The sequence below is a fragment of the Balaenoptera borealis genome (assembly GCF_965194805.1).
Source record: "Balaenoptera borealis genome assembly, chromosome: 2".
NCBI lineage: Eukaryota > Metazoa > Chordata > Mammalia > Artiodactyla > Balaenopteridae > Balaenoptera > Balaenoptera borealis.
The window spans coordinates 1,310,868-1,321,056 of record NC_138867.1 but is presented as its reverse complement, the minus strand read 5'-3'; the positions used below and the strand labels follow the sequence as shown (position 1 = coordinate 1,321,056).

General features: G+C 61.0%; 1 protein-coding gene across 3 annotated transcripts in view; it reads left to right on the top strand.

The window, feature by feature from the left end:
• Positions 1 to 1,304: 1,304 nt before the first annotated feature.
• Positions 1,305 to 10,189, top strand: part of LOC309623295 (putative palmitoyltransferase ZDHHC11B) — a 37,860-nt gene continuing 28,975 nt past the window's right edge. Inside the window, exons 1-4 of one of the 3 annotated variants that reach the window (XM_082380054.1) lie at positions 1,305 to 1,500; positions 3,246 to 3,467; positions 8,547 to 8,725; positions 9,118 to 9,219. In XM_082380054.1, the coding sequence (XP_082236180.1) occupies positions 3,246 to 3,467; positions 8,547 to 8,725; positions 9,118 to 9,219 (503 nt within the window). In that variant the 5' untranslated portion in view covers positions 1,305 to 1,500. Of the gene's footprint in view, positions 1,501 to 3,245; positions 3,468 to 6,176; positions 6,828 to 8,546; positions 8,726 to 9,117; positions 9,220 to 10,189 lie in introns of those variants that run through there. The other 2 variants (XM_082380055.1, XM_082380056.1) reach the window with 2 other exon arrangements.

Genomic DNA, 10,189 nt, shown 5'->3' with positions numbered 1-10,189 from the left:
ACTTGGGCTTGGGCTGAGCGAGAGGCACCTTGCGTTTCTGCTCATCGAGGACCTGGGATCGTGAGGAGAGTGCGTTCTGGCTGCGCGTCTGGCTGCGGGGAAGGTGGGTGCTCCGCCCTCCGTCTGCTCCGCCCCTCGAGTCCAGGACCACGTGGGACACGGGGAGACACGGGTCCAGAAGCTGCCAGGATCTGTGCTGGGGGACGGCCAGAAAACGTGCTCGCAGAGGTCGTGGTTGGCTCAGGACGCAGCGTGCAGCCAGCCCGATGCCCTGTTCCGGGGAGGATGGGGACAGAGTGGGGACGGGGTGGGGACGGTGTGGGTGGGGTGGGAACACATTGGGGACGAGGTGGGGAGGGGCTCTGTCTGCACTGCGGACAAGTTAGTCAGGAGACCTGGGAGCCCCCTGCTTCCATGGTGACCACAGCCTGTGAATCTTGACCATGGTCGTGTCGGGGGCCTGGAGGTGACAATGACCTTACGGGTCATCCCAGCACCAAGCACAGACTGGAGCCCCAGGGATGATGGAAAACAAGATGCAGGAACCAAAATGGGGCAAAAAGTGGACCCAGGCACCATCATGCCCCAAACAGGGCTAATTTCCTGAGCCCAACACCAGCGGTCTGCCCCATAGTGAAGTCAGAATGTCCCAGAGGAGGTGGCACCCGGACAGGGCACAGAGGGAGAATGCGGCTGTTACCAGGGTGGGCAGGGGCAGAAGATGGCGCCAGGGTCCCAGCCCAGGAAATAGCCTGGAAAACACTGAGCAGTGAGAAACGAGCCCAGAAACCTGAGAGTGTGTGCAGCTGTGGTGAGTGGTGTGTGTGCTGTGTGCTGTGTGTGTGTGTCTCTGTGTGGCGTGTGGTGTGTGTATGTATGTGTGTTGTACGTGTGTGTGTGGTGCGTGTGTGTGTGTGGTGTGTGTGTGTCATGCGCGTGTGTGTCGTGTGCGTGCGTGTGTGCGTGTCTGTGGCGTGTGCTGTGTGTCCCGCGTGCAGCAGCAGTGTGGAGCCGTGTCACAGGACGGGTGGGGCAGGAGAGCCTGTCACCGCGCCGGTCGCTGGGCCTGGGGGGTTCCAGTTCCGCCGTGCAGCGGTGGCCGTGGCGGCGGGGTACCTGGCGCCTGGCGGGGTGCTGAGTGGAGAGGAGCCGGCAGGACGCGAGCCAAGGCCGCGGTGGGAGGTGGAGCCAGATGGCAAGGCGGGGACAGTCCCGTCTCGGGGCAGAGGGCCCGGCCCCGCGCGAACGTTCCACGGCTGCCGAGCGCTCGCGGCCCTGTGTGGCTCTCGTCACCCCGCGTGTCCCCTCGTGCACGCGGGGAGGCGGGGCTCAGGCCGCAGGGCGCGGCTCACGAGGAGAGGCGCGGGACGAGCGTGGGCCGCGGCCCCTCCACCCCGTCTGCTCTCTTCTCCCCCAGGTCCCCTTGGTCGGAACAACCCAGCTGATCCCGACGTCCCAGCGCGGGGCCTGGAGAGGAAGGACTTCGGCCACAGTTGCCAGGTCTGCGTGCGGGGGCCCTAGGTCAGGGTTGGGGGGCCCGGGCGCCACCTCTCACCACCACATGGCGGGCCTGCTGACGGGCTGGCGGGTGTCCGCGCGGCCAGCGCCGTGGGCTCCGGCTTTCACTGAAGACCCACCCGCTCGGCCCTGCATTCTGAACTTGAAGTGCCCGGGGTATCAGGGTGACTCTCAGATCTGAGGGAGTAAATCTTTTCAGAAGATCTCTGGGAAAAGGTGAGTGGGTGCGCTTGAGTCTTCACGCCTCCCGAGGGTGTGCCCTGTGTCCCCTTCAGGGAGAGGCCGGCTGGTCCGTCTCAGCACAGAAGACTCAGCACTTGAACTTTATAAATGCCAGTTACATCGTGTCATAGGTAATCTCACTGTTTCTTCTTCCGGGACACCTGTAGGATTCTGCGTCCTCGAAGTTCGCATTTTCACCACCGTAGATGTATTCTTTTTTCCACTGTCTGGTTCTTGGAGTATAATTTAGGGCTAAAGTCTTAAATCTTCTTGCAGTACGGACATTGCTTCACTTTTTTTCTTTGTTTCTTCTCTTACGCCCTCTTCCTTTTCCTCTTCTGGAAACCCTGACAGACAGACATTGTGTCTGTGTCACTTAAATTTGCTCTCACAATTATCCCTTCCACACGTCTCTGTTTCAAGATCTGCAGTAATCCCTTGATGTGACCTTCCACGTGACTGGAGTTTGATTTTTGGCAACACCTTTTCTGTTAGTTGGCCCTTCCATCTGAATGCTTTCATCTGGGAATCATGTTTCAATACCAGGCCTGCCTTGCTGGGTTCTGAATCCCTGCTGCCTTGGTCGTGTTGTACAAATGTGCCATTAGATGCTCACGAAACCCACGCAGACTCAGGGCTGCTGCGTCCCGATGCCCACGTGGCGTCACATCCAGAGGACCACAGCAGATGACCAAAAGCTGTGGCCAGCAGCTGAAACCTGCTCTTAGGACAATCCCCAAGGGGAAGTCACAGCTCACAGAAAAAAAGAGTCTTAGAATATTTTTCAATATTTCTGTCTCTTCCCAAAGTAACACATTAATATCAACTATATTTTCTGTGCATTTCTTTCTGAAGAGACAATGAAGGCTGTGCACAGGGCCTTCTAACCTCAAAGTTCCACCTGTAACGGCTGTTAACATCCTTAACCCCTCCAACACCCTCAAACACCCGACAGCCTTCCTGGCCACGTCCCTCCCTTTCCCAGTGGCCCTGCCCACCTGACTGGCCGGAAGGGCCACGGTTCCCTCCCACCCCCGGAGGGCCTGTCCCTGTGGAAGGAAAAACACAGGACTCTGGAAATGTGGCCTCTCCTGCCACAGGGGAAACTTGCAGGATTTCTGGTGGATGAAAGTGTCACATGATCACACCAGCTAAAGTTGGCTTTTCCTGCCCCCCTCTCGGCTTCCCCAGGGATGAGGACCTTTTCCTCACTGGGTCCCCCATATCCCATGAGTCTTCTGATGAGGCGTGTGCATCATAAACCAGCCCCCGGACTCATCGCTGCAAGTGAGGGGCTGGTAGCTGCCCGCCCTGAGGTCATGGTGGGGGGTAGGGGGGTGCCCTTCGTTCCTCACCCACGGGGCCACACCACCCCAAGAGCTGTTTTCCGCAGCTGTGATGTCACCGGGGCCCCGGGCGATGCTGGGCCGTGGGTCCCGCCCCCAGAGCCCCCGCGCCACGAGGGCAGGAGCCCATGGCCTGCCATGCCCCGTCCTGTCTTGCAGATGGCGCTCTGTGCCAGGATCTCGAGGCTTATCCTCCCAGGAACCATGTCCAGGAAGAGCCCGAAGACTGTGCCACCCAGGCGGTCCAGGGTGAATGGCTGGTCGCAGCCTATCCACTACTTGCAGGTCGTGGCCTGGATCCTGTTCCTGGTCCTGGCCTTCACCACCTTTGGCATCTTTATTCCCCTCCTGCCACCCGAGTGGAGATACATTGCCTACAGTGTATCCTTTTACTGGGGGCATTGCTGTCGTCTGAGGGGGGGGGGTGCTCCCGGAGGGGCCTCCAGCAGGCCTGGCTCCGGGCCGCCCGCGGAGGTGGTCAGACCTGCCCCCCACCCCTGCTACCACTGCCAGTGCTGGAGACCCCACAGCTGTCCTCCAGGCAGCCGCTGGCTCGGGCTCTGGGCTGCAAGTGCCCACCAGTGCTGGGGCAGGGAGAGGGTGCCCAGCTGGCAGCAGGGCTGGGAGGGTCCCGGGTGGACAGAGACCCCAGGAGGGGAGGAGCCGCAGACGGGCCACGCACGTTCCCAACCACGGCTAAGCGGTCGGTCTGTGTTGTCCAAGAGGAATGGTGGGTTTTAATGGGGACTTGAAGAGCTCGCATGTCCCCGCGAGTGTCACGTATGTGGAGCCGAGGCGCTGACGTCTGTGATACCCCGGGGTGGCTGTGTTCTGGGCGAGAGACGTCTGCTCTGAATGCTGGGGTGGGCGTCAGGGTGGGCGTCAGGGTGGCGCGGGACTCCACCAGGAGCCCCGGCCCTCACGCTGAGGGCCGCCGCCCGTTACAGCCAGTGGACCGGCTGGGCTGCTGCAGAGTGGGCACTGGAAGCAGCTTCTAAGAGCGGGGTGTTTGCGCCTGCGGCCACACTGCCTGCCCCTTCTCCTAGGCTGCCCCACGCCCCTGGCCAGGCGTGTGTAAGTGGTGGGGCTCGGGCGCGAGGGAGGTGGCAGGACCAAGAAGGGCCCTCAGTCGTCTCCCGGGGCCTCCCGACCCCTTATCATGGCGTCTTTCCGCTTTGAAGAAGCGGAAAGAACAGTGTGGTGGACCCCAGCTACCAGGTACTCAGCTTCAACAGTTAAGATTTTGCCAGTGTTGTCTCACATCTCACACACATACACTGAGTACCTTTAAAAATCCCAGACATCATGCAATTTCACTGGAATGCCCCAGTTTGCATCTGACAAAGACTTCTGTCTCCACACCACCATTCTTCTTATCTCACCTAAAAAATCCCATGGCAAGTTACCAAGATTGACACTTGTCATTTTGCAGAGGTGGGGCCCCCCCTGAGCCCCAAAGGCCCCCCTGAGCCTCAATCAGTCAGAAAAACCAGGGCATCTGCCTGGAGTGCCTCTCCCTCAGATGAGGCCCATTTTTTCCCCTCGAGGTCATAGGGATAGATTTCTTTGTGATAAGGTTTGCAATGATCAATTTCCTTAATAGGAAAAGAGCTCTTCAGCTTTTCTGTTTCATCTTCTGCCTGTTTTGGCAAGTCATCTTTTTCAAGAAATTTTAGTATTTTGTCTAAATGGTCACATTTCTTGGAATACAATTATTCGCACTATTTCCTGCTATCTGTAGGATCTGTCGTGATGCCACTGCTGATCAGTCTTCGTAGGGTTTATCGCTTTTATCGATTATTCAAAGAATCAGCTTTTGGACTTACTGATTTCCCCTGTTTTCTTCTTTTGAATTTCTGCTTTTATTTTTACTATTTATTTTCAATGTATTGTGGCTTTAATTTCCTCTTCTTCTACCTTCTTTTTTTCTTTTAAGATTTATTTTTATCTATTTATTTATTTATTTTGGCTGTGCCAGGTCTTTGCTGTGGCACGTGGGATCGTCATTGTGGCACATGGGATCTTTTAGTTGCAACGAGTGAACTCTTAGTTGCGGCGTGCGGGATCTAACTCTCTGACCAGGGATCAAACGCAGAGCCTTACCCACTGGACCACCAGGGAAGTTCTGTTCTTTCTACCTTCTTAAGGTGGAAACTTAGGCCATTGATTTTAGACCTTTTTTCTTTCTGTCGTATCTGAAGCTATAAGTTTCCCCTTAGGTGCAAGCACACACCTACAGACCTACAAACACACAGATACACACACACTAATATACATACAATGCACAAGTCACAAACCAGCCACACATATGGGCACCCTCTCTGTCACACACACGGAGGCACAGAGGCACAAAGATGGTGGCCAGAGGTCCAAGCTGGTTTGGCAGGGCCGTGCTCCCTCTGAAGTTCCCAGGACCTGTCCCAGCTCTGGTGGCCTCAGGCATCCCTTGGCTTTAGATGCCACCACCTCTGCGTCCTCACAGGGTTGTCCCGCTGTGAGTGTCTGAGTCCTGATCTTCTCCTCTTGTAAGGACACCAGTCCTATGAGATCAGGACCCACCATAAGGACCTCATCTTACCCTGATCATCTGCAAAGACCCCATTTTCAAGTAAAATCATTCACAGTTCCTGGGGTTAGGACTTCAACATCTTTTGGGGACACAGTTCAGCCTCACCTGTGGGTCTTTGCTTATGTGCTGGGCTATGATGCTGTACCTTAATTCTCTTTTGACCCAAAACTTAGCTGAGTTTTGGCCGTTGGAGCCTTTTTGAGCGTCCCCGTGTGCTTTGTCCAGTAGCCACTGTGAGCGCTTACCTGCTTTGTGCACAGCAAGGAGCCCCGGGGTCAAGTGCACCCAATCCCACGTGGACGGCCATTTCTTCCCAGAGTCCTGGCCCCCTGGTGGGCCCCTGCCTGTGGGTGGCTCAGCACCCAGTCTGTGTGGCCCCCTCCTGCCTGTCCCAAGCGGGGGATGCAGGATGGCGTCCCTGGCTGTTCAGAGCTCAGACGGCCTTCAGGACATGATTTCTGGTCCAGTTTCCTGCCACCCAGACCCGCCACTGCCCCAGCGATGTTCCTCAGGCCCCGGCAGCCGCACTTGGGCGCCATGCTCTGGCCACTAGTGGGCGCCAGCGTCACTCGGCGCCTGCAGGGACCCAGGAGCAGGGAGGGCAGGGTCCCGGGTCAGGGCCGCGGGATTTCAGGAAGCCGTGTGGCATTCCGTGGGCCCGGCGGAGACAGGGAAGCGTCAGCAAGGCTGCACGTGCAGCGTGGGGGTCACCGCGCAGGAGCCTGGCCGCCCTCGGCGTGCGGAAGGCACTGGGCGGGGTGGGGCTCCTCTGGGACCCAGGCAGCGGTGGGGCAGCTCCGCGGGGGCCCCGCCCTCCCGCTGCAGGACCGGCGAGGCAGCCGTGTGACAGGGCGGGCATCCTGGGCTGGCGCCCGGTGCTGTTTGTTTACTGAACAAAGATAGTTGCTAGGGGACCGCCGCGTCCTCAGAACAGCTCGGGGCCCTGCTTTGCAGGGGAAGTGAGACGGCAGACTGGGTTCTTTTTATTATTTACTTGAACCTAAGACGCTCCTGAGATAAAATTACTTCGAAAGTGAAAGCGGGCAGCTTGAGGGCGCAACACCCCGCCTGTGGCACCTTCTATTCTGGGGGCTCAGAGACGGCCACTGGGCGTGTGACCGACAGCGGGAATGGCCGGGCCGTCTCTGGCAAACGCAGACGCAGGCAGGCAGGTGGGCAGACGCGTGACGTCTGAGGGGCCGTGGCAGCTTGGCCCAGCGCATCTGGGTCTCGGGATCCCCCGGGCACCTGCAGGCTTAGGGGCTCTGCAGGGCTGCCCCTCAGGCTAGGGTTGGGCCCCCGGCGTCTGATGGGGACAGTCCTACTCTAGCTCCGCAGAGCAGGGCCGCACCTGGGCCGCAGTGCCACTTCCTGCCACATCTCCTGCCCCGGGCTGTGCCCCCGCCTGTGTCCTGCGCTCAGGACACGCTCCTGTTGCCACAGCAACCACACAAACAGTGCTGCGTCAGCTGTGCCTCAGGCCTCGGGAAGCGGGCGTAGGGGCACCAGCGTGCCCGGACCTTGTTGGCATCTCCAGATGGGACAGTGCTGGCCCGCCGCTGACCACCTGCCCACTGCCCCACACCCTGCACGGGAGCGTGGCTCAGCCTGCTGGACAGCAGGGGCAGGGAGGTCCAGGCCACAGGAAGGGCGTCCCTGTGTGGCACTGAGGGATCCAGTCAGTCCCGTTCCCTGTGTAGGTCCCCTGGCCTGGCTGGTCCTCGGCTCTCTCTCGCCCTCACCGTGGTCTCTGTGCCCCCTGGCTGGGCCGGGCTTCTGTTGCCCCACGCCTGGCACCCAGGGCCCTGGGTCTGCGCTGGAGGCTGGAGGACAAGGGAGGCCAAGCAGCTTTGGCCAGACCAGTCCCCCACTGAGGCTCGCCGTGCACCAGGGGTGCTTGGTCCAGGCAGCACCGTGCCTGTGAGCGCGAGCCCCAGAGCCCCAGGGCGGCTCCGCTGAGGCTGAGCGGTACAGGCAGGGCCAGCAGGCCCTGGACCCCGACGGCGGTGCAGCCTGAGAAGGACCCCAGAAGAGGGGCCTCCCTGCTCAGAGTCTGCACTGCCAGTGGGCCTCTGTACAGTCACCGTAGACCCTGTGCACATGCGGCTTTGCCACGAGACCCTGTGGGCGGGCGGAGAGAGGCCTTTCCCCACCACGCCCAGGCCGCCCTCGCAGGAGCTGGACCTGTGAACCCGAACCCTCCCGGCTCAGAACTGTCCTGGGAAGCAGGGCAGGGCTGATGGGGAGGCCAGGCCGACACTTCCTCCCCTTCTGTTTGGTTTCCATGGGGACAGTGTGTCAGTCCCTGAAGAGGAGGTGGAGAGGGTGGGATGTGAGGAATTGATTTTACCCTGGGAGCCCTGGAGGGAGTGGGAGCTGGAGTGGGCCTGAGGGGTCCTGGGCTGGGAGGAAGACAGCGAGAGACAGAGAGACAGAGACAGATAGACAGAGACAGAGACAAAAACAGAGAGAGACAGACAGTCCCGGCCCACTCACCACAAAGGCTCACTGGGGGTATTTGAATCCTCCCTCCCTCCCTCCCTCCTTCTCCTGTTGACACATGTGCTCAGCGCGGCCTCCCTGCCCCAAGGACCTCCACAACCCGGCTTCGGCGCCAGGCTTGGTGCCCGTGGACGCACACAGGCCTCTCCCGCTGTCCCAGTGAAGCTCAGCTGGGGTTGCAGGGCCACGGCCTCCAGCGGGCCCTGCTGTGTCCCTCAAGGACAAAGGAGTCGGGTGGGTTCTGCTGGGCACGCAGGTGCCAGAGGGGCCGTTCCCATTGCCGGCCAGGCACAGGCTCTCGTGGCTGCCTGGGGCCTGGACCCCTGGCCGCCCGGAGCGGGCCCCTCACGCGTGCTGCCCAGGCCGAGATGTTCCTTGACGCCCCCCAGGTGACCGGCGGGATTTGCCTCTTCCACCTCTTAGTCCACTTGATGGTTGTTTCCATCGATCCGGCCGAAGCCAATGTCCGCTTAAAGAAGAACTACGCACGGGTTGTGCCGACTTTCGACCGGTCCAAACACGCCCATGTCATCCAGAGGCAGTACTGTCACCTGTGCGAGGTCCCCGTGTGAGTGCCCGGCCGCGTGAGGGGCCCCCCCGAGCCGTCCCGCGGGGGTGGGCTGGGCTCAGGCGCACCTGGTCCCCAGCAGCCGCCGGGCGCCGCCCCTTTTGCAGAGAAGCAGGGGCCCCGACACACAGCCCCCCCGCCCGTCCGGGGCAGGAGCGCCGTAGCCTCGGGTCTCCCACAAGCCTCTGCCCCCGACCGGATCACCGCCCGGGGCTGCTCAGGGCCCCAGGGGTGTCAGTAGGCGGCCAGGAGGGATCTGACTCAGCCTCCGGGCCTCAGGCCCTGGCGCCTTGTGGCCGCCCCGCCCGCCCGGGCAGGCACCCACCGCGTGGGGTTGGCCCTGCAGGCAGACAGGGGCTCTGACAGGCTGCCCCTCCTAACCTTCCTTCCAGGACCGCGAAAGCCAAGCATTGTAGCGCCTGCAACAAGTGTGTCGCAGGCTTTGACCATCACTGCAAGTGGCTTAACAACTGCGTGGGGAGCAGGAATTACTGGTGAGGGTTCTCCCCACCCGGGGCGTCGGGCCTGGGACGGCACTCACCCCTCACGCGGCTTGCTCCCCCCTCCTCCGGGACGTGCCTCCTTAAGGGGCCTCCTAACTGGCCGAGCACCTCAAGGTCCACCTGCCGTGGGGACGGGTGAGGGGTGTGGCCCTGCCTCGAAGAGCACCGAGGGGGCCGGGCTCCGCGGGGTCCCTCAGGAGGTCCCGACGGCGGCTCCAAGCACAGAGCTGGCCGAGAGGGGTCTCCTGGCGGGCGCCTCCCCGTGTCCACTGGGCAGGGTCGGCAGGACGGGGTCGGGGGGGGCCTGGCACGCAACGGGCTCGGCCTGTGCGGGGTTATCCAGGCCGTTAGGGGAGGACCTCAGGGCAGGTGTAAGGCGACTTCAGGTGAACTACAGACACTGTTTAACACTGAAAATGTTAAAGGTATAACAGCAGAAAGACTAAAGGAAGGCGTTTTAGTGGAACTGTAGTCCAGGAATTGCCCCCCAGGGTTTATTTGTTCTGACGGGGAGACCGTTCTCCGTGTCTTTTGTGCGCGAAGTGCAGCAGTGATTCGGGTCTGAAACCGAAGCATGCAGCCCTGACGGGTGTGCCTTTCGAAGGCAGTGTCTCCCCGCTCCTCGGCGCCGGCATCAACACCCCGGCCGGCTGTGCCCTTGGTGGTGGCTGGGAGGGAGCCGGGTCTGAACCAGCAGGAGAGGGGGGGCCGGGGGGGGCCGGCTTGGACCAGTCGCACCCCGTGTCTGAGCCTCCGTCTCCCTCCTGTGAGCTGGGGCGGGTAGCGCTAGGGTTCGGGCCCTCCTCGGGCCTCCTGGAGGACCGAGTGAGACCTCAGGTTGCAGGCCGTGGAGCAACAGAAAGTGCAGGGAGGCCCGGGGCCGCGCGTCTGTGCGGCCACCCCGAGAGCAGGAGAGAGAAGCCCGAAGGTCGGGAGCCAGAGGCGGAAGGGCTGCGGGGCG